Source organism: Trachymyrmex cornetzi, unplaced genomic scaffold, assembly GCF_001594075.2.
Source record: "Trachymyrmex cornetzi isolate Tcor2-1 unplaced genomic scaffold, Tcor1.1 scaffold392, whole genome shotgun sequence".
NCBI lineage: Eukaryota > Metazoa > Arthropoda > Insecta > Hymenoptera > Formicidae > Trachymyrmex > Trachymyrmex cornetzi.
In genome coordinates, this window is record NW_017298663.1 from 190,601 (window position 1) to 213,598 (window position 22,998).

General features: G+C 31.5%; 4 protein-coding genes across 6 annotated transcripts in view; 2 read left to right on the plus strand and 2 right to left on the minus strand.

Moving 5' to 3' along the window:
* The window catches only part of LOC108764014 (uncharacterized), a 2,226-nt gene extending 834 nt beyond the window's left edge, over positions 1–1,392 (plus strand). Inside the window, exon 2 of the mRNA XM_018512001.1 lies at positions 83–1,392. Coding sequence (XP_018367503.1) covers positions 83–1,392 — 1,310 coding nt within the window. The remainder of the gene's footprint in view (positions 1–82) is intronic.
* Positions 1–4,726, plus strand: part of Dus1 (Dihydrouridine synthase 1) — a 6,984-nt gene extending 2,258 nt beyond the window's left edge. For 2 of the 3 annotated variants that reach the window (XM_018512113.1, XM_018512112.1), the window contains exons 2-9: positions 2,237–2,503; positions 2,860–3,019; positions 3,150–3,345; positions 3,463–3,711; positions 3,809–3,954; positions 4,030–4,109; positions 4,206–4,361; positions 4,493–4,726. In XM_018512113.1, the coding sequence (XP_018367615.1) occupies positions 2,252–2,503; positions 2,860–3,019; positions 3,150–3,345; positions 3,463–3,711; positions 3,809–3,954; positions 4,030–4,109; positions 4,206–4,361; positions 4,493–4,651 (1,398 nt within the window). In that variant the 5' untranslated portion in view covers positions 2,237–2,251 and the 3' untranslated portion in view covers positions 4,652–4,726. Of the gene's footprint in view, positions 1–1,653; positions 2,504–2,859; positions 3,020–3,149; positions 3,346–3,462; positions 3,712–3,808; positions 3,955–4,029; positions 4,110–4,205; positions 4,362–4,492 lie in introns of those variants that run through there. The other variant, XM_018512111.1, reaches the window with a different exon arrangement.
* A 128-nt stretch (positions 4,727–4,854) lies between these two features.
* On the minus strand, positions 4,855–7,278 carry Cox10 (Cytochrome c oxidase assembly factor 10). Its single transcript, XM_018512117.1, has 7 exons — positions 7,156–7,278; positions 6,922–7,039; positions 6,597–6,840; positions 6,179–6,374; positions 5,906–6,081; positions 5,520–5,837; positions 4,855–5,178 (listed from the first exon to the last, which is right to left on the minus strand). The coding sequence occupies exons 2-7, from the start codon at positions 6,997–6,999 to the stop codon at positions 4,955–4,957; spliced, it is 1,236 nt and encodes a 411-aa protein (XP_018367619.1). The 5' UTR covers positions 7,000–7,039; positions 7,156–7,278; the 3' UTR covers positions 4,855–4,954.
* Positions 7,279–9,400: 2,122 nt separating this feature from the next.
* LOC108764069 (G-protein coupled receptor Mth2) lies at positions 9,401–20,297 on the minus strand. Its single transcript, XM_018512084.1, has 6 exons — positions 20,230–20,297; positions 17,151–18,353; positions 16,238–16,316; positions 14,412–14,596; positions 10,557–10,722; positions 9,401–9,975 (listed from the first exon to the last, which is right to left on the minus strand). The coding sequence occupies exons 2-6, from the start codon at positions 18,226–18,228 to the stop codon at positions 9,657–9,659; spliced, it is 1,827 nt and encodes a 608-aa protein (XP_018367586.1). The 5' UTR covers positions 18,229–18,353; positions 20,230–20,297; the 3' UTR covers positions 9,401–9,656.
* Between the last annotated feature and the right edge of the window lie 2,701 nt (positions 20,298–22,998).

The window sequence follows — 22,998 nt, forward strand, 5'->3', positions numbered from 1 at the left end:
GAGCTGGTGCTCGTTAACGCACATTTATTCGTTAATAATGGAATAAACTGGAATGGATCGTCTGGAACATGGGACAGTGCAGATCACAGGAACACGAGCATGAATAACGCCACGGCGACGCCACCATTGTTGCCGATGCCTGGCACCGGCTCGCTCGTCCTCGTCACTGTCATTGGCGTTCTCTCGGCCATCGCTGCGGTGATGCTCATACACCTCTGCTTCTTTCACGGCTATATCGCCTGTCTTGGTCTCACCACGTATGAATACGTGCGCAACAAACGGGAGAGGGGTACTGCTGTCGCCGACTCCAGAACAACGTCTACCTCTGGCCTATGTGGCATACCTTATTGTACCGCTGCCGATGAGGATCACATCAACCGGACGGTACCTGGCGGGCGAGGTCTCTATTCTCGCTTCTGCGAGAATGGTCCTCTACGCAAAACTAATACTACGAGCACAACGAGAATGACGATGGCGACAACGGACGTGTACGTTTGCTCGACGCACGAGGAAACCCGGAGCGACGAAGCAACGGCGAACGTTAAAGATGTCTTCTCCAAGACGAGAGATGGATTACCTTCGATGAGAGGTGGCCGGAATTTTCGTCTTTGTTTCTCGTACGATTCGCGCACCACCGAGACCTCCATTCAGGTCTCTTCCTCGCAGACGACGGACGCGATGGAGCTGAGAAACCATGTGCGTGACTCGCCGGATGCCAAATCATCCTCCACGCCTTCGCCGGTGTCTTGTTGCTTCTCCATCATGAACCATCCCGATGGCAGCAGGCACGATGGAAACGGACGAAAGCGTCGCACCGGAGATAATAGGATCGAACCGACGAAACGATCCTGCGGAACAATGAGAAGAATACAGACTTTTCTGCAGGCTCGTCTGAGGAAAGGTTCGAGGCAACGATTAACGACTTCGTCGTCGGCGATCGCTCGTCATTGCGGCAACAAGATCATTCCGCAGCCAGGCAGTCCTCCGGACATCGCACTTGCTTTAACCGAACATCAGGATCGGAATGTCGAAGCATTGACGACAGAACTGACGACACCACCGGATTACTCACGTCCACCGGCGAGGCTACCCGCCCTAGATTTTTCGCGCACCGTGCGCAAAATTAGAAAAGTACCTTCAAATACCACTGATATTTCCGTCCTGGGGCAGACGCCGCCCTCCACGGTATCTAAACGAAATCAAACTCACCTTCGCACACGGCGGAGCGGGAGTTTTTCCAAGAAGAGACCGCACTTCAAGATCGGCTCGCATGTCGTAACGCAGACCGCTCAACTGTCGCCCATACCGGAATCGGAGCTTTCGAAACCGGCTACGCCGAGATCGCCGTCGCGATCGAATTCTATATTCGCCTTCCCACCATTACACGAGTAACGTTGTCGGCAACTGAGGTGTTACTTTTTAGGAATTAGGAATATAAAGCCTAAAAGCGATTTGGCAAGAATCCTCTTACAATCAAATACACTCATCGTATATACGAGTCTGCCTTTTTTAGAAAATAACATTATTTAATTTAATATTATTATTATTAATCAAACTTTTGTAATATGTAAATGTAAAATTAAATGTTTTAATAATATATAAAATTATACATTTTAATGTGGTGCAAACTGGCAGACACAACACAATGTCTTGGAAATAAAATTCGATTTCTTATGGACAGACTCATATACGATGTATTATCGCTCAAGTAAAGCAAATAAAGTAAATGATTAAATTTTTGTTTGATATCGATCAAAAATTTGTCCAAGCTTTTTATAATTTTACATGATGAAAACATCCGAGGGCATCCTGTATAATTGACAATGTCTACTATGTGTACCCAACCAATTATACTAATACAAATGCCTTGTCTCGTAAGAAAGAAACGGATTACTTGCAAGAAATATCAGTTATAATCAAGTACGGTTAGATATTATATAAAGATAAAAAGTTCAATTTTATAGAAATTGACCATTTTAACAATCGGCCAAGCATAATACCAAGTAATACGACGCGATTATAGTATAGTAGTTCCAAATCGTACGACGTCAGTTTGTACCGATATGGCGCAATTGATGTTACTGTATTGAATTTGTAATGCCTGCAAGTGATCACATTATTGCATCATGACAAGTTTCCTTACACCTGGGAAAAAAAAAGCTAAATGTATAACTTAGCTCCGAGCCTTGCGTAGTCGCAAATAGTAGCATCGCTCATGCGACCTTCATACGCGCAGATAACGTCCGAGACTATGGAGTCACCTGACAAAGAGGATGCTGTCTCGAAGAAGAGGACTAACGTTTGGGAAGATTTGGGTTCACCGCGTTACATAGTCGCACCAATGGTGGATGCGAGCGAATTGGCATGGAGATTACTCAGCAGGCGACACGGCGCCCAGCTCTGTTACACGCCAATGTTGCACTCCTCCGTATTCTGTCGGGATCCCAAATATAGGCGAGAAGCTCTCGCTAGTACTAGCGAAGATCGTCCACTGATTGTACAGGTCTGCTTGACACAACTATAGGACTGCGATTGTATAGACTATAAAATTAGTCCTCGACTAGTTACATGAGGTTTTTCGGGATTATACATATACGAAGGAACATTTAACAAAAGAACAAAATTTAAAAGTGTAAAGGATATAACTCCTCGAAATTTAGTTAGAATTCTTCGAAATCTCAAGTATGTGACCAAACAATCGTGTGATTGAAATAATGCGCTCAATTCAAGATTCAATAGATGTTTTAAATAATCTTTCACAAACATTTTCGTACAAGTTAATATTTTAAATGCGCAACAGAACGAAAAAGAAAAGAACATTCGACATTAAATTTTGTGCAATAGTAATTCGTTTTCCAGTTTTGTGGCAGTGATCCAAATATATTATTGGAAGCTGCACGCTGGGCTGAACCATACTGTGATGCAATTGACATCAATATCGGTTGTCCTCAAGCAATCGCAAAGCGAGGACATTATGGAGCTTTCTTACAAGATGATTGGGATTTGTTAAAGAAAATCGGTATGCATACATTTTAATTATACACTTGAACAGATTTTAGACTCTCCTCTCTCTTTCTCTCTCTCTCTCTCTCTCTATATATATATATATAATACAATAATATAATATAATAAATCTCTTATGTATGTAGTGTCGACATTAAAGAATGGATTATGCATACCTGTTACTTGTAAATTACGGGTGTTCTCAGAAATCAGTCGTACTGTACAATATGCTTGTATGCTAGAGAATGCAGGTGCTAGCTTACTCACTATCCATGGACGTACAAGAGAACAAAAAGGTCCATTAACTGGATTAGCGTCTTGGAAGCACATTAAAGCAGCAAGGTAATTCCTGTTTTTCATTTTACTTGAAGCATTCATTATACATATGCTTTTTGGTATTTACAATAAAATCTCTGTATTTTGTGCTTCTTGTTTTTAATAATTGATATGTTTTATCAGAGATGCCGTGAAAATTCCTGTAATCGCCAATGGCAACATACAATGTATGCAAGATGTACAGCGGTGCATTGAGGAAATTCAAGTGCAAGGTGTGATGTCAGCGGAAGGAAATCTTTATAATCCATACATATTTGAGTCTCGTTATCCCGCCTGTTGGGAACCTGCTCTGGAATATCTGGAACTTGTAGAGCAATATCCGGTACCAGCATCGTACATCCGTGGTCATTTATTTAAACTCTTCCACCATGTGTATGTATTGATTTTTCGATCATGTCGACTTATAAATAGCAAAACATAATTCCCAAACATACGCTCATCATACAGCATGCTTTTAACTAGAGAGTAGACTTTGTTTAGCAGAAAATCAAGAAGAAAGAGAAAACTTGGCCACCAACTCCACTTTGGAAGCTTTTAGAAGTGTCGCATATGCCTTGAGGGATCGTTATCTACCGTATCATGAAGGACATTTGATATGGCAGACGGGAAAGACAGGTAATGACTTGACGTTTACAGAATATTATTTGCATTTGTTACACGTTCACATTAAAAATCCTTTGATATTTTTAGATTATAATTTAGAGTTACCACCGTGGTTGTGTCAACCTTACGTACGAGAGCCACCACAAGAGTACACACAAAAAATACAGGTAGATGAGTCAAATACGATTAATTGCGTTTACTGTTAATCTTTCTATTATATTATGATTGAAGAAATGTTTTTTCAAAATAACGATAATTTTCAGGAAGGTGCACCTCGGAAACGTGAATATAGAGACGAGGAAGGAAACGAAATATCACGAAAACGTTCAAAAAAGCTTAAGAGGATAGCGCGTAAACCGAATAGAGCAACGATTCCTAAAAGAAGTTCAGATCGGTGTCATGCCTGTCCGAATCCTCTGGTTAGTTGGAATATTTTCAAAATGTGAACTTTTCTTATCTTACTCTTTAAAAAATTTTTTCAAAAAAGATTTAAAAAAATAGAAATATTTTGAACAGAAAAAGTTCTAAATTTCATTATTTTAAATTTTAGGGTTTTAAATGTGAATATAAATTGTGTCGTCAATGCTGCAGGAACAAATGTTACATAGAAAATTTAGACTGTGCTGGTCACAGAAATCTAACTAAAACTAGAAGACAGATGGCGAAAGAATTTGAGGCAAAGCGTAAAGAAGTTGAAAATATGACATGACACTATGTATTAAAATATTTTAAATAAAACTAGATATATAAATGTACATAACATTTTAACTGTTCGTTTCTGGTGTATTTTATTACCATCTTCTATGAGAATATCTGATATTATTTTCGTTTTATTTTTTAAATTAATAACAGATACTACAAACCCAATTGAATATATCTACAGTCTATTTTACACAATATCGTATTTTGAAAAGTTAATGAGGTAATATAAGTCTTAGAATCTTCTACCTGAAATTTTTATGACGATATTGTAATAATTTGTACTATTACTGACATGTCCAATGGAATAAAACTATACAGAAGAAGTAGCGATAGGTGCAGTGAAAATGGTCAGTAAATTATTCTTCTTTGCTGATTCGTTATGAGAAGATTCGACTTTATCTCCCTGTTTGTCTGTGTTAGCCCAATACTTTTTACTTGACAATATCAACATCATCAACAGAGGTAGGTGAAGTAACGAAAATCGAAATAATCTTCTAGAATTTGCACTATCCGAATGCTTATTAAATGTCCAAGCTAAAATTATGGAAATATCATGTACTTATATAGAGAAAACGTGCATACATACGTATACGAAATATCTAAAAAGATTGAGGTCAAATTTATACAGCATATTGAAATGTGTAAATAGTCAAATCATGTTTTAAGCAATAATTCATTCAAAGAGCTATAAAACCATATAAGAATAACTTTAATAATTTAATTAGATAAACTATTGTCCTTTTTTTCTTTTCATTTAATACACTGTAAAAATTTGACTCTAATTTTTAAATATATTGTATATGTAAATTACATCGCATGTAAATTTTATAAAATTAAAAAAAAAAATATATATATATAATAAAAGTGTATTTTACCTAGATACAGAAAAGATGCATTGAGTGGCGTCGAAGCCAATGCAAACCACCAATAGGTTACATCCAATGCAGGAGCTAAATAACACAGAGCCATTAACATTACTGTATATCTTACAGTTGTTTTACGACATAAATCTGGATTTATAACAGCCATCATTCGATAGCCAGCTCGTGAATAATCTGGTCTTAAATTCCATGAAAGAGCATTAAAGTGTGGAAATTGCCACGCATATAAAATAGCAGGCAATATCCAAGCACCTGGTGTCAGTATATTGCCACAACAACCTGCCCACCCCATAAGAGGAGGAATAGCTCCTACTGCAAAGAAAATTATAATGCAAGTTTAGTTATAATATTATGATACACGTGAAGATATATATACTCACCAACAGAGCCAATCCATGTGTTGGCAATACTAACGCGTTTCATGGGAGTATATATAAGCGTATATAAAATAAGATTGCTAGCACCTAGCATTGCCGTGATACCATTTACTTCATGGTAAAGTATGGACAATCCAATGATACCAGATACTGCTGCAAATGCTATTGCATGAACAGGCCTGATGATGTTTATGTATATATACAATTGCCATTATACTTAGTATCAAGTTACATAAATTTAATTATGTCGGAATAAAAAAGTTTAAAAAAACTCACGTTAAATGACCACGTACTAATACCCGATTTTTTGTTCGTGACATCTGTGCATCAAAAGAAACTTCAAAAAACTGATTAATTGTATTTGCAGTGGCAGAGACTAAGCCTGTTCCTAAAGAACACATTGCAAATGTATAAAGGTCAAATGGTGCAGGAGCCAGTGCATATCCAGCCATAGTTGTTGCTACAACAAGAGCTATAATAAAATAGAATTTTAATTTAGTTAGTTAATAATATATATATATATATATACACACATGTATATATTGAAGTGCTTATGGATCAGTTTACAATGTATCAAATGTTTTAATTAAGAAAAATATGTTTTTCCTAATTATAATTAACTATATTTTAAATTAGTAGTCTAATGTGTGTGTGTGTGTGTATATATATATATGTAAAAGATTGATATACATACATGTCAATTTAATCTTTGATAATTTGAGATAATGCTTATGAAGCTTTATATAATCAGTTATTAAAGATGTCCATTCTGTCTTTTCTATTTTACATGGATCTTTTTCAATTTTACATGCAACATTTTTCTCAGGAAAAGGAACTAGAGTAGTAAGACCAACTCGTTTGTGACCACCTTTCATAGTTTGTGCTAATTCTTCCATGTTTCCAGTCTTTGTCGATTTTCGTCTTGGAAAGCCAGAACACTAGAATTAAAGTTTTATTTCTTTTTCTTATAAAAATATACAGAGCAGTGTACGTGAGCAAATTTTATCGATGCTACAAACCATGATAACAGAAAATTTTGGCACAAAACTGCATGATATGTGCCGACAGTTTCTTAACTGACGAATAACAAATAACATGATCAACTTTAATTTTAATTAATTGCTCATTTCTATCGACCTAAATGTAAAATAAAATCTATAAGTACAGGAAAATAACCTAATCTAAACTAGTTATAATATGAGCAAGAAAACATTCGTTTTCGCAATTTTCAGATAATATAACTTAGTACTCACAGACATTTTCATGCGCTAACATGATTCTTATCATTAGCACATGTTTATTATTATATAATCGTATCAATAAATACTTTCAATACGTTTCAATATTACTGAAAGTAAAGACAAACTATGTAATATTAAGCTGACTTTTCATGCGCAGAACGCCACATGCGCTGCAGCAAGCAAAATGTCATGTGATTCAAATTTTCGAGAACTGAGCTGCGTTCGGAAACATTAAGGTACGTGTTCATGACGTCGCTCATCGCTTATATGCTGGATTCACACTGCATCCGATTTGCGTCGTACGACGCTCTGCAACCAATCAGAAAACAGGATTCCGATGGATTTTGCTTCGTACGACGAAAATCGGATGCAGTGTGAATCCAGCAATGGTGTGTTTTCTGTTCCTGCATTAGACTGCTCCAGAACTCTCTTTCTCGCTTTCGACAAATATCAAACGTATAACGATTTCAATGTAAGTTCTAAAAGTATACAATGGTTCAACTACAGAAAACAGACCTATATCAGAGAGTTTCTCTCTGGTATAAGTTAAAATTTTATTTCAAATTAAAATTAATTTTAATTTTAACCAAAATATAATACGATTTAAATTAAAAGTAATTTTAATCGTAGTCAAAGCCAATTTCAATTTAAGTCAATATATAAATATTAATTAAAGCCAGTTTGAAGCCAAGTTGAAGCCAATTTTAATCTAAGTAAGAGCAAATTCCAATTCAAATTATAAAAATAATTTTAATCAAAATTAATTTTAATTCAGGTCAAAATCAATTTCATGTTAAAGTTAATATTTTAAATAAATTTTAATTCAAATATGATGACTCTCTCTCTAATCCCAATTCAAGTTAATTAAATAGGATTCTATATATAATTTTATATATAAATATATACAATTATAGAGAAAAGGCTCCAATTATGAGATACCGAGTTTATTTTGGGTAAATGCTAGAAATCTATGGGCAGAATTTAAAAAAATAATAGGTTATTTAGAAGAGGGAATTTAATAAGCTTTAAGATAATGTTATGTAAAATTTAATTCAAATTATATTTTTTTTTATAACTTAAAGAAATGTAAAAAATGAGCAAATCGCAAAGTAAAAAAATTGTGCTCCTAGTATGAGATGCCCCGAGAAATCGATAATAAAACGCAAAGTACATCAGTATAGAATTAACAAATTTTATTGAATGTTTCTAAAATACAAACAAACACAGCCAGTGCGCGCGCAACATGAATATGATTGCATTGTATCTAGGACTCGTTTTCAGGTAGTTGGAACCAAGTATCGCAGAAACAGGCACTCGATGTTCATTTCGATTGTCCTTTTTATTATTGTAAAATAACATTTATACTTCAGCAACAATTTTCACTGTGATATAGGAGCATTATTTCATATTATATTATCATTTCCACGCCTTACGGTTTTACGATTATCAAATATAACTTCTGTAATTAAGCAATTTAACATATCCCGTATTTTTCTATTAGTACGATCTTATTCTATCACTACATGAAGAATTTATTGCCAAATATTTACTTATTAAATAATAAACAAGATTTATAAAGGCTCATCTCAACGAAACTTGAAGACATCCAAATTCTAAAATCTTTTTTTTCAACGACTACAGGCATTGTTGACGCAGCAGGATATTTGGTATATTAGGCGTGAGTGAATAACACAAGATATATCGAGCACAACTAAACAATAACAAGATTACTAAGCCAATGAGGGCGCTAACTGATTATCTCTAATAGGCACAATCTAATAATAAATTTTCCACTAAATAGTTTTCAATCCAAGAACAATAAATTCATGGTGGAACCAACAGATAGCGTTTATTAGTTTAATGGAAATGTCGTTATCTCATATATTAGGTGCCTATCTCATATAATAGGGGGCTCTCCTCTACATATATTATATACGTATAAATATATATATATAATTATATACGATTACATATAAAATATGTTCATTTATAGAAGTTATATAAAATTTTATAATTTAAAACATTTTTTCCTGGGTATTTATGTATGAAAAATTTTATACTCTGATGTATTTCATGAATAATGTTCGGGCTTTTAAATAAAAAATCAAATAAAATTCTTCACATGTTAATTGAAAATTATATTTCACATTTATTATTTTCACTTATTATTTTACATTTCATTATTTTCACACTTAAAAAATAAGGGATTATTCATAATCACATGTTCTTAATTTGAAATAAAATTTGAAACGCGTTGTAAAGTGAAAGACGAAGAGAATTATTAAAATTTGAGACAGTCTCTTCTTGTATAATTTTGGTCTTTTTTATAAAGAGATCAAAAAAGACAACGTAAAACAATGTAATCTGATATAGTATGTATGTACGTAAGATCTTTGACTGAAGAATTAAATTATGCTGCTAATTAACTGTTAACTCTCATCTATAATAGAACTTTCCCTTTGCATTGCAACATTTATCAGTAAGACTAATTAAATTTTTGAGATGATTAGCTGTTAATTAGAGGAACTGATTTGTTGCATGGACATTGATCTGGACAGCGTAGTGGATGTAGTACTGTTCGAAGCTATACTATCGCCTATTGGAATCTTAAATGGACCGCAAGTCTTCCCGCGAAATAGTTTTAATATCATGTCCTTGATCTTCTTTCTAAACACAAATACAATGAAAATGATGAGACCTTGCAAGGCATTTATGGTGTCGGTGATATACCAGATGAACGCTGGCACAATATTGGTACCAATCACCCACGATAGTATCTCCAAAACCCAAGTTATTCCCATCACTATGAACAGCTTCAAGTACATATTAAACCTGTGAGCAAATATATTTTTGTATTGTTTGTAATTTTAATTGTGACTATAAGATATATTAATAAAATAAATAATATCTTTTAGGGATATTAAAAATACATGTAAAGAAATGTTTTTTTTTTATTATTAATTTTACACATTCTTAATAACAATAATAAACAATAGTAAACAATCTTAGGCATCTTAAAAACAATAAGCTAAATTTTAATCACAGAGAATTTCAAAATTTCTCAGAAATTTTTCTGTGATTAAAATTTTGTTTATTGGTTTTTAAAATTGTTTTCAATTATTTACTATTGTTATTAAATATGTGTAAAAATAATAATAATTAATTTTTCCTTTAGTATCAATTATCTATACATCATGTAGTTTTTTGTAAATGCGAGTGCATTGAATAACATTAATTCTTTTAGGGCCACTTCAACCAACTCCGATTAACTTTAATCGACGGTTAGTCTATTGATCAATCGCATCCATCGTCAAGTTAAATGACAAATACAATTGGTCAATTCCAATCTAATCGCCGATTCAAATTAATCGGAGTTGGTCGAAGTCGCTTTGTTTTATCTTAATTGTACAGACCTCTGCTTATTTTCATCGTGGCGCGTGCCCTCCGAATTACTCAACTCACTAGCTGTATTCATTTTCTGGTTCAGAATCGTTAGTGTTGTGCAGACGAAAAAAAAAACGTTACTAATGATAGTAAGACCCATGGGTACGTAAAAATATAACGTTTTTGCTTCATTCTCTGTGTAAAACAAAAAACAAATTCTTTATATTACACTGTACTAAACATGTGGACGATATATCTATTATTTAAATTAAAAATTGTTGAAAGGATACCAATTTTCGAGGATTTCGCGACCACTCGGGGATCGTTTAATTTCTATGTTTTCTTATATATTTCTCTTCGTAGAGACCGAAAATAATCATTATAATAACGCCAGACTTAAGGAAAAATTGGTACATTGAAATAAAATGAAAAAAGTCATTATTAGCATCGTTATAAAACCACTGTCAGTTATGCCTTAATGATTTAGAAATTATTTCCAAATTAGATAAAATGCGAGTAATATTGCACCACAAAACGTTAATTAGATTATATTTTGCATTAAAACATTTGTTTAAAAAAAAATTAATAATCTTATGAAAAATATGAAAACTTCAAAATACGATAAAACACCCAGGTAGCAAGATGTCGTCTATTTAACGTCATTACTTAGTCACTCTTATGACGAATGTGACGTTTAAAATGACGTCCAAACATCGTAAAAATGACGTGGATTTGTCACAGCAGGTACATATAACGTCATAAATCGATCGACGTCAAAAATACGTTATTTTTTCGTATTATTGATGGTAGCAAGGTGTCGTTCATTTAGCCTCATTAATTAGTTATTCTTATGACAAATCTATATGGTTCCTGAGACGAAGTGAAAATTACAAAAATGAACAAATTTGCTAGGTGTTGAAGTTATAAATATTCTAGTAAATTCAATTTTGTAATTTCCACCTCATTTTAAGAACCATAATAAGCTCCTTGACATCTAAACATCGTAAAAATGATGTGAATTCTTATATTTCTTATCACTCACACAATGTCATAAAAAATACATCATTATTTTCGTATTATTAACGAAATAAATGTATGACGCTCACTATTAATTGATCACTAATAATATTACTAGTACGTCGACAATTGGCCATTTATTCGACGTCATTAAGTATGACATTATAAAGACGTCATAAATAAATGACATCATTAATTGGTCAAAAAGATGACATCATTATTACGTCTTAAATAGGTCACGTGACATCAATCATTTAAAATTACTAACTATCGACGACAAAATAACGACAGCTTGCTACCTGGGATTATTTAGTGCTTTCCAACTAATCTTTTTTACAAATCATTTTGTATTTTTAGATTCGATTCATATCGACTGTAATATTGATAATTGGCAACGAAAAAGTTTTCTTATAACCCTAGTAGACCATTATTATTTTTGATTACCTTTCCGGCCTCACCAGAGTATGTGAAACCCTGCAAATTTGTCACGCTATATCTCTGGGTATCAATTATGAAACTTTTTTCCTAAGATGAAAAGTGAAAAGTGAAAAATTTCTCCATTAACTTCAATGGTTAAAATTTTCACTTTTAAGCTGGTTTTTTGCCCCCAACTTCGACCACAATCAAAGCAGCGTTCAAAAGCTGTTTGCTCTTTTCCTGCTTCCTTTTCATGGAGCATATCTTCGCTGGCTTTAAGTTTAACAAATACACTCGTTTATTTTTGCTAGCTTTTAATTCATTTGAGTAAAAAATGGATTACAAAAATGAGAATACATCGAGTATGTAAAAGAACATACCCGCATAGTAGCAGCTACAGCTGCAGCAAAGATTCGGAGGCGACGCATAACTGTTGCAATTGCTAATATACAGGGTGTCTCAGAAATAAGAAAGGATCCTTTTTGCTTCAATGTTGAATAACTCGGTGAAAAAAAGTCGTACAGAGGTCTATAAAAATGCAAGTTAAAGGTAAAGATTCACTCTTTCGAAAGCTGTGAACATTTGTACGCAATTTTTAATTGACGCCGTGGAACTTCAAAAATTTTGTAAAAAATTTTGAAATTTTATACATCTTCGTTTATGTTTGTGTAATTCCATAAAATATCAGTAAGACTTTCTAAAGTACTGACCTGAATAGTAGAGATTTCAAGCTTTAAAAGGCCTTAAAGCAATTTCAATTTTTTAAAAATTGAACAGGAGTTCTAATATTATGTATGTGTGAGCTTGGACGCGTGCGAGAGTGTCCAAGCTTCGCCACTCAATCCTATGACATTGACAAGAAAGTTCTAGCTCTTAAAATAAAAAAGTCGATTAAAAACATGCCAGTCCTCAAAAGGTTAAACAAGATATGAATTGCTAAAAATCACCATTATATCAAAATATTGGTTTTATTCCAAAATATTAGACATGTTATTATATAAATAATTTTTTATCCAAGTACTATCAACTTCACAGAAGAACGGCAAGAGACAAAAATTTTCTATTTTCTTCTCATAAAGCTCTAAGAATTTTTTCGGAATTTTTTATCAATTTTTTAGTGCTGCATTTTTTTATTAGCAACTATTTTTCCAACATGAGAAAATGCAGTACTAAAACATTCGGAAAAAATTCTCAGAACTCTATAAGAAAAAAATTAACAATTTTTGTCACATGATGTTTTTCTGTAAAGTTGATAGTACTTGAGTAAAAAATTATTGAAAACGAATATTCCGCGATAATTTTTAGTAATTAATATCTTATTAACTATTGCGAAAATTGTATTGTGAGAATTTTCTCGTTACCTATCAAACAGCCTGTATTTATATACATATATATACGTGTGTGTATAAATATGTAAATATGTAAATAAGAAATGTAACTTTACTTTCGGTCCCAAGTTCGAATAAAAAGAAAGAGGGTATCTCGTCATTCATCATTGTTTTTTAAATAAGAGAACTTTTTTGTTGCCAATTATTAATATATTATAGTCGATATAAATCGAATTTAAAAATACGAAATAATTCAAAAAACAAAGAACAAATAAGGGCTAAGAGAGTTTTTTACGCGGTTGTTAGTGTGAAAATAAAAATCGTTTATTATCGAAATATAGTATAAATTAATTACGCATAAACATTCCGAGCCCTTATCAGTATGTCTGAACGTATAATGTAAATTCTCACTTCTTCATGGCAAGACGGTAGAGTGGCAACTCAATCTTCTTATTCAATTGGCAATGATTGACCATTCCAATGGCAACGAATAACAAATAAAAATCTGTGCAGCTATCAAAATCGTTACCAATTAATATTTTATAATAAAGAAAAATTAAAAGAAAAATTAATACACTCACCCATATAGCCATGAAAGACATGAACATAAAAAATCACTTAAATCGAGAGACAAAAGATACGCAAATTATTCAAATTTAGCGAAACGAAATAATTCATAAAGACAATTAATTGGAAAGCAATAATTGACGTATTATCGTATTTTCAAGTTTTCATAGTTTTCATGAGATTATTAGTTTTTTTATAACAAACGTCCTAATGAAAAATATAATCTAATTAACGTTTTGTAGTACAATATTACTCGCATTTAATCCAATTTGAAATCAATTTCTATCAATGAGGCATAACTGATAGTGATTTTATAACGATACGAATAAGAACTTTATTCACTTTATTTCAATGTATCAATTTTTCCTTAAGTCTGGCATTATTATATGATTATTTTCGGTTTCTATACGAAGAAAAATACATAAGAAAAAACATAGAAATAAAACGATCCCCGAGTGGTCGCGAAACTTTTGAAAATTCGTATGTGACTCTCCTTTAAGATTTCAATTAAATATTAATTTTCTGCTAGCGTTAATATTTGCCGGTATCACTTACCACCGTACCAAAATTTTTTTTGGCAAATTTCTGGTCGGATCAAATTTTCTGGTGGATCGGAAATATTATCCATGATGGCGCAGAAAACGTTGAGAAAGATGGTAACTCCCCATGCATAGCTCGAATATATTATAAGCTTCTTTCTTTCATAATGCTTTCCTTCTCTTCGATGCGAACGGAGTTCTCTATAAAATGCGATTTATGTTTAGTCAATAACAATTAAATTATTATCCAATATATAATATATGTATTTGAAAATAAAAATATCTTATCTCTTTCTTTAAAATTAAAGCTTTGTGAAATAATCCAATAATCATAAAAATTTACACACAACACGCACACTCGTATATCCCTATAGACGCATAATATTATTTAATATTAAGTAATATTTTAGGCATATTCTTACAATATTAAATGTAACATTTTAGAACCACATCCAAAGAAATTAAACAATAGTCACTATCGATATGTGTATTTTTTAACTTGTTGATAAGATCATAACTATTATTGATATGACTTCGTGGCTGTGGTATATTTTTGGCAATTATTTTGTGTAAAAACGTTGCAAATGTATAAAGAGAACTGTCAATAAACAATCCAATAATTCTAAACGGACAATTCAGCTTGTGTACTTTTGGGACACCATAGACTCTCGGAAGAACACCATCACTATAATAAATCGATTTATATGTAAATTCCGAAATGTAGCTCGATTTTTTTTCCATTTGGTCAATAACTCTTTAAGTTTGTTGATCATTTTTTTAGTAGGATCTTTGTTAACTACACTATATATGTCTTTGTCGGTCTTTGTAACAATAAGATTTGAATTGTTTCTTAAAAAACACTTAGTGAAAGAAAATAAGCTAATCAACAAGCCATAAATACAATTCCTATGCAAGGAAATTACTTTAAAAAATCGGTAACTTGTTACTTTTCTACTCAATAATGAATAACTATAATTGTTACTTTTAAAAAGTAACTTTTTATTCCCTGGTGAATACTGTACGTGGTATAACATTACTTAAATTGCGTACCCTGATGAAAAAATTTTACTGAAATTATTCTACGTTTTGAACATTTCAGCAAAATTGCTGAAAATTTGCTGAAATTTCACTAAAAATGAATTTTTCAACTAATATATTGAAAAATCATTGAAATTTATCTGAAGATGAACTGAAATTTCTTTGAAATATTGCTGAAAATTGGCTGAAAAGTGTTCTAAAACGTGAAATAATTTCAGTGAAATTTTTCCACCAAGGTATAATCATGATGGAAGTAAAAAGGAGTGCTCATTGAGAGCGACCTCTTACACACAGTTCAATTGCACACACTCAGGCTGGAGTCCCATGAGGTGTATTTACCGCGTATCGCGTAACCGCGTAACTAATCAGAAGCGATCCGCTGGTTTCGCGTTTTACTGATTATTGATTGGTTACGCGGTTACGCGATACACGGCAAACACGCTTCATGGGACTCCACCCTCACGTTGCCCCGTTGCTAATAATTTTTCACTGCTTTATTAATAAGATTATATTATTTTAAATTAGACAATTAGTGATATGGGCAATTGATATACACCCGTGCTCATTTCTTGGACGCCTTTTCGTCACGTTCTGCGCAGAGACTGAAATCCGCCATTTTATACTCACACATTGCACTTATAACAAGCATGCTCACATATAGTAACTCTTAGTTTAAACATCAAATTTCATTTAAAAAGCGTTTAAAATTAATTTAACTAATTAAATTAGATTAATTGAATTAAGTACGAGCACACCTTATTACTTCCACCGTGCGTATAATATTATATGAAACATATTACTCACCTAAATGTCCACCAAATATCGAAGCATGTTACATTTAGCCAAAAAAAACTCGCCAAAAAGAAGAAGTTGAAGATATATGCTGAAAAGATGAAATTAAATAATGTGTTAATCATCAAGCATGTATTAGAATGACAATTATTTATAGTTTACAATTATTACTATATCTATTTGTGCGATTTTCTTGATCTGCAGCATTGCAAAGTAAAAAAAAAAGTTAATTTTGTTCAAATTAAATGCTTCACTATATAATTTCTCTATTTAAACCAAAAAATTATCTACATGCAGAAATGTGAGTTATTGTATACGTAATGTATAATTCAAGATCTAAATATTTGTTAAATATTATTTTATATTATTTATTCTTTTAAAAATTTAATAATTTTCATTTTATTGAATTATTATTTTTTATTATTAATTTAATGCTCAATCAGGCGTCATATTATAAAGCTGTTAATCTGCTGAAAAACTGTAAATAAATTTATTTCAAAAGATATTACCTCGGCTGAGAGGTAAACCTGGATCTCTTGTATACAAACGTTCTGAGTCTTTAGACCGAGGCAATTATTGCTCGTGTATATACATATATAAATATATATATATATATATCAATATATGATATATATAATTCACATTGAATTATTTAAAGCATTAAAGATCCAGTTTCGACCAGTATAAGCATTTAATTTCTAAAAAGAATATAGTTTTGTTGCGAAAACAAAATGACAAAAATGACATTTGATCATGTTTTTAAAAATATATTTTCAAAGGAGCTTATTATTGTTTGATTGCGTTATACTATTTGATTAGTTAATAAGTTTCAAGTTAAAAATAATTTTTCCCCTTTTCTGAAACTTAATTTTTTGAGTTGTGTCATTTTTTAAATAATGGGACGGTATAGTTATGCATGCTGTACCTAGTGCAACGCAATAATTCTTTTCAGCTAAGTCAGTAGTTTGTTGGCCAAAATATATAATCGAGTATGTGATGAATAATGAACCCACGTGTGCACGCAGTGTAAAACCGTGCATATTCCGGAGTTCTGGTAATATGGAATATATTATAAACGTCAACAGCAAAAACGGCAAAGACAATAGGTGGCACACGGATATATATACTGGAAGTTTTGTCTGACCATTGCAGACAATCACGTCATATACATTCCGAAACATAATGGCAAAGCAATAAGACTTTGGTAAAATGAATTCGCCAGTAGCCATATACAAAGAGCCATTGGTGAGAAACAAATATGTATTGGCATAAACAAATTGGCGACCATATCCTTCTGTATAGCATGGATCATGAACAGTCAAAAATAGTTCGTCAGGTACTTCCGAGGGTACTTCATCCTCGGAATTATTCTTCTGTTTGTTTGGAAGAGTGTACATGCTTGGAAGACTGTACCTATCCTTTCCATGATCGTCCTTGATGCATCGTCCTTTTATCGTCAAGTTTTGACCATAAGGACAACAGAGCTGAATGCAAGTAACATTATCATTGCACTCTTCATTTTTAACAAACATAGTTTTAACTTTTCTGTTGGAATCGCCGTATTCGTACGGTATTCGTACGGTGGAACTGATCTTGTCTTCAGTTTTAGAGATATTTTCATTAATTTCTTGTAACGTGAAATTATTGATCTCTGTCGAATTCGTATAGAACTCCATAGGTGTCTGATTATTATCTTCGTGATTTTTTATTATATGTTCACGAGACTCGTATCGCATCGAGTCATTCTTACAATTATTTTTTGTAGAATTAATATAGGATTCATATTGCGTTTGATTCTTATTCTTAATAGAATTTTCGTGTGAATTGCACCGTATTAGTTCCATCTCTTCATTTCGATATTTCGTAGAATTTACGAGAGAATCAGACTGCACTGTCGAGTTGTCGCTTTGCTCATCGCCATTCGTAAAATCTTCCTGAGATTCCGAGAACGAAGCAACAAGCAGAAATGCGAAACAAAGTGCGATATTTGGTGAATACATCATTAAATTATTGAAGCGTCGAATTCACAAAACTAACTTGGTTTTTCTTTGTCTTGTAAATAAATATTTAGCATGATATTGCCAATTCTGGAAAGAAGCACAATGGCTTCATTCTGCAACGGTTTTGCCTAAAAAACAAAAAAAAAGAGATTTTTAGAGTAAGCATGCGAATGCAAGTTAGAAAGATCGATGATATCAAATGAAGAAGGTACGGTTGCCTCGCAAGGCAGGTACCTTCATGGTCCTTCTTTGGCCATGAATAATGATAGAGCGACAAGGAAACTTTTATCTTTTTGAATTTTTTAAAGAATTAATTTTATTTCTAGAGAGATCCAACACGGATCTCTTTAGAATATGTTATGTAAGTAACTATGTAAAATAATTTATAAAAAAGTGATACAGTTAGAAAACGATACATCTCAATTCAATAATTAATTATACGCGAGGAAGTTTTATTTGTTTAGAAAGATTAATTCCACGTAGTGTATGGTGGTTTTTATCCTAGACTAACACAAACAAATATCAAAAAAGATATACATATAATGTATAAAGTGACATTAAGATATTCCTGTTATCAAATCGAATGTATGGCTAGAAGTGAACAATTTAGTTCATTTCCAATGATAGATGAAACGAAATTAGACAGTATTAAACCACACACCAATTACACCGAAAATTTATAAATGAGCTGTATTGATTATAAATAAATTATTATTATTACTTTTTTTATTGCATTTTATGTAATGCTGTCGTACTTGAATTATGATGATCACATTAATTAATATACATTAATCTATCAAACTTAAGTTCCGGGATGCAAGTTTTCTACAAAGTTCTTAGCTAATTTTCTCTGATGTCATTCCATATTTATGACTATTATTCAAGAATTTTATTATTGATCATACACAATAAGAATACGGTATAATTACTTTGCTTGATTATCCGGTTTTTATCTCAACCGGTTTGTATATTGAACAAGGAAATTTATAAGAAAAGCATTCTTTCATTTATACTCTTTTACTTATTTATGAATATTTACACAAAGTCATAGTTACGTTGTCTAGTTGTAAAAGTAAAGAAAAAACAATTGTCCTATAAGATAAAAGTAATTAATTTAAGTAATACGTGTTATTTGAGAAAAATAAATATAGTTCTTAATAGTATGATAAATATAGTATGATAAATGAGATACGGAGTTAATGAATGATCTTTATTTAGTAAAAAAAACTTTGTAAAAAAGATTTGCATTACTATCATCAAATTATTAACGCAATATATGTACGTTATTATTATGTATTTATTGAGAACGTCCTGGGAAAAAATGTTTTATATATAATTATATAAAATTATATAAAATTATATATAATTATATACAGGGTGTCAGATTTTTATCGGAGTTATGAGCAATCAAATTCAGAATGTTCCTTTATTTAACTCGCGAATAACTCAGGAACAAAAATTCATAAGAACTTTAAAAAAAATGATTTTGTAGGGAAGCTTCACGATAGATAGTCGAAAATTTTCGTAAATTTTTTTTGGGCACGTGAGAGACCTCCAAAGTGAAAAGAAAATTTTTCATCTTTTTCGTAGTTTTTTAAATGTAAAAATTACCAAACTCACAGAAACTCAAAAAATATAGTAACCTTTCGAAAGTAGAGATTTCAAGCTTTAAAACCCTTTTTCTAAATTCAAATTTGGTTCATTTTTGACGAAGATATTGTATATACAATTTTGAATTAAAAAATACGAACAAACTTTTTTATTTCCCCGACCCAATATAATTATATATAATTATGTATAAAATGTGTCCATTTATATACCTACAATTATATAAAATCATATATAATTTTATATAAAATATTTTTTCCTAAGCAAGAAGAAATTTATATGTCATACACTTTTTTCTGACAAATGTTAAAATCAGAATTAAACATGACATTTATAACGGTTATGATTGATTTTGAGCTAAATACATGATGATGAATAGAATGATAAGTATAATACTATGTTCAATTTCACTTCCGCGATTCACTTCCCGGCAAATGATAGCGCACGATTGTACTCAGGTCAGTAACAAAACAAGACTACTGAGCGGTGTGTTGTTGCTGCCGTTTACGGCGTTAAAGAAAAACAATTTATCGAACTAGGAATTTACGCATGTATATAGTACTACGTAGTAATGATGAAAAAGGATACTATACCGACAAGCTTTTAAAGATGGGAGTTTATAATTAGTTTAAATAATATTATTATATAAAAATAAATGGTACATATAAAGAATAATATGTATGTAAGATCTTTTACATGCACCATCTATTTTTTATATCAATTTTTAACGAAACTACTTATCAATTCATAAGAGACATGCACACATCCGTAGCGTAATCCTTGCTTGGCTACAAGGTCATTTATTTAATGCTGCATACATATACGTTAGATATCTCAGTTGTTTTTCTTGTATGATTCTTTTTACATAATTTTTTCTACATTATTTCACATATAAAAATATATTAAGTAAAACAATTAAATTATCGAAAGAATAAAATAACTTGATTTCTAAAGTACCGTACCTAATATGCTCATTGTTATCGAATTCTTATCTTAAGAATGGACCATATCGGAAAATCATAATTGATAATTTAATGCATGATGTTTAGTGCATACATGGAGAAAGATAAAGAATGGGCGCTGGATGCCGTTCAAAATGATATAATAGCTAACGGATATTAGCTAACACCTTCATTATCATAATTCTCAGGCTTCTCTCCGATATCAGAATCGTATTTCGAGTAATCGCCACGCAAAAAAACATCTCGCATCATGTCAAAACTTTTATTAGTAGGAAAATTTTAAAAGTGATTTCAATAATCGATTCAAGGTCAATCAATTTAAAAAACTATAATTTTTACTATAGAAATCAAAGCCGGTCTAGCTGGATCTTAAATGCTTGTATGATTCTTGTGAGAATTTATATACTACGTATGTAGTCCCCAGAAACGTGCACCGAAATGATTTTTCGGTCTTGAAAACGCTAACACTATATACTGAACTACCGCGTAATATCACGAGTTAAATTGACTAGCAATTTAACAAATTTATTATGCTTATTCGGATCTCCGAAACGATCTTAATAATGTTAAATAACATATTAAAATCTGTAAATAATTAATTCTTATCGCGAAAAATATTACGAATCTCTTGCATTCCGTGCGAGCGTCTTAAGCCTTTAGACTACCGAGTCCTTAGTAATATTCTTCGCAATAATTAGCATATGAAGGAACAACATCACTTTAGGCGACATAAATAAACAATATAACACAAGAATCATACAAGTATTTAAGATCTAGCTAGACCGTTTAAGGCTTTGATTTCTATAGTTTGTGTTATTACACATATACGATCCTATAATATATTATATTATAATTTTTACAATTAAATTTTTATCCATCTAATAATATATTGCTCGTTTTTTAAATTATTAACCTTGAATTGATTATATACACGAGCGGATACTTATATTATGTTTTGGGGGGGGATTAGGAAAATTTTTTATAATTTCGTAATTTTCCGTAATCTTTGTAATTTCTTCTATTTTACCGTAATAAAAATTTTTTTTAATTAAAAAATTCAAACGATTATCTTTTAAAGAACTCTATTTAATCCTATAAATGCTCGATCTTCATTAGAGATAGAATTTTTTATATTAATTACTCTCTCTACTAATAACATGTTATTATAGTACTACAAAAACATATGTTATTAATTCGTATCGCAAATAATTTCCGTACTATAAAAACATATGTTATTAATTACTACTAATATGTTATTAGTACTATAAAAACATATGTTTTTATAGTACGGAAATTATTTGCGATACGAATTAATAAAAATATTATTATATACAATATTCTACAGACATATGCATAGATGAAAATAATAATTCAACAAAGAAAAGATGTTAATAATTGTTTATTAATATATTATAATTATATATTATAATATATATTATAATATATAATTGTTTAATCTTGTAAATTCGTTATGAATAATGTTTCTATATCTAAATATTATCAATATTATTACATATTTTCCTGCATAATTTATATTACGTATATTATTATTTATGAGTATATTTTCATGTCCTACAAACTATGTCACTATATATATTTTAATTTATAATGTAAATACTGTGTTGAAATAATATAATCATAGAAGTACAATTAATGCTATTAATTGACCGCGCACTCCAAGTTTTTTCTTCACTATAATCTATTGATAATTTTATATTAACAATTTTAATCACTTTCAGTCTATCTTATATGTCTTGCGTAATAAAATACTTGGCTAATTACATTTATTGCCAGGCCTCGGCCGGAAACAGCAAATAACGCGCGCCTTTCAAAGTTTCAGGAATAGTGAAATGTAATAATCACAATATCCGTAATTGTTCATTAAATCATGTTGCATGTATACAGATTAGTTTATCGATTTTAACTCACCATTTTTGCCTGCTTCAGTCAAAATGCTATAGTTTACGTTACGTATACTGTAGATTTTCAGTGCTGGTAGTCAATTTTGGAACACAGCCATTATTAGACTCTATACGTAGAGTCCTAGGGCTCTGATTATACGGGGGTGATCTCGATTGATCACGACTCGATTGGACACCACCAATCACAGCGACCGGTGCTTAGAATCGCTTTGTAGTCTCAAGCGCTGTGAGTGGCTCGTGTCCAATTGAGCCGTGTCCAATTGAGCCGTGTCCAGTTGGGT

Excerpts from the sequence above, each read along its gene's own strand:
- LOC108764069 (XM_018512084.1), bottom strand. The coding sequence starts at position 18,228 with ATGATGTATTCACCAAATATCGCACTTTGTTTCGCATTTCTGCTTGTT. Across the intron at positions 16,317-17,150 it reads GAATTATTGCGTTGCACTAG|CATATATCTTCAACTTCTTC; the intron begins GTACAGCATGCA and ends TCATCTTTTCAG. Across the intron at positions 14,597-16,237 it reads GATATTTGGTGGACATTTAG|AGAACTCCGTTCGCATCGAA; the intron begins GTGAGTAATATG and ends CGCATTTTATAG.
- Cox10 (XM_018512117.1), bottom strand. The coding sequence starts at position 6,999 with ATGTTATTTGTTATTCGTCAGTTAAGAAACTGTCGGCACATATCATGC. Across the intron at positions 6,375-6,596 it reads ATCAAAGATTAAATTGACAT|CTCTTGTTGTAGCAACAACT; the intron begins GTATGTATATCA and ends ATTTTATTATAG. Across the intron at positions 6,082-6,178 it reads TTAGTACGTGGTCATTTAAC|GCCTGTTCATGCAATAGCAT; the intron begins GTGAGTTTTTTT and ends AAACATCATCAG.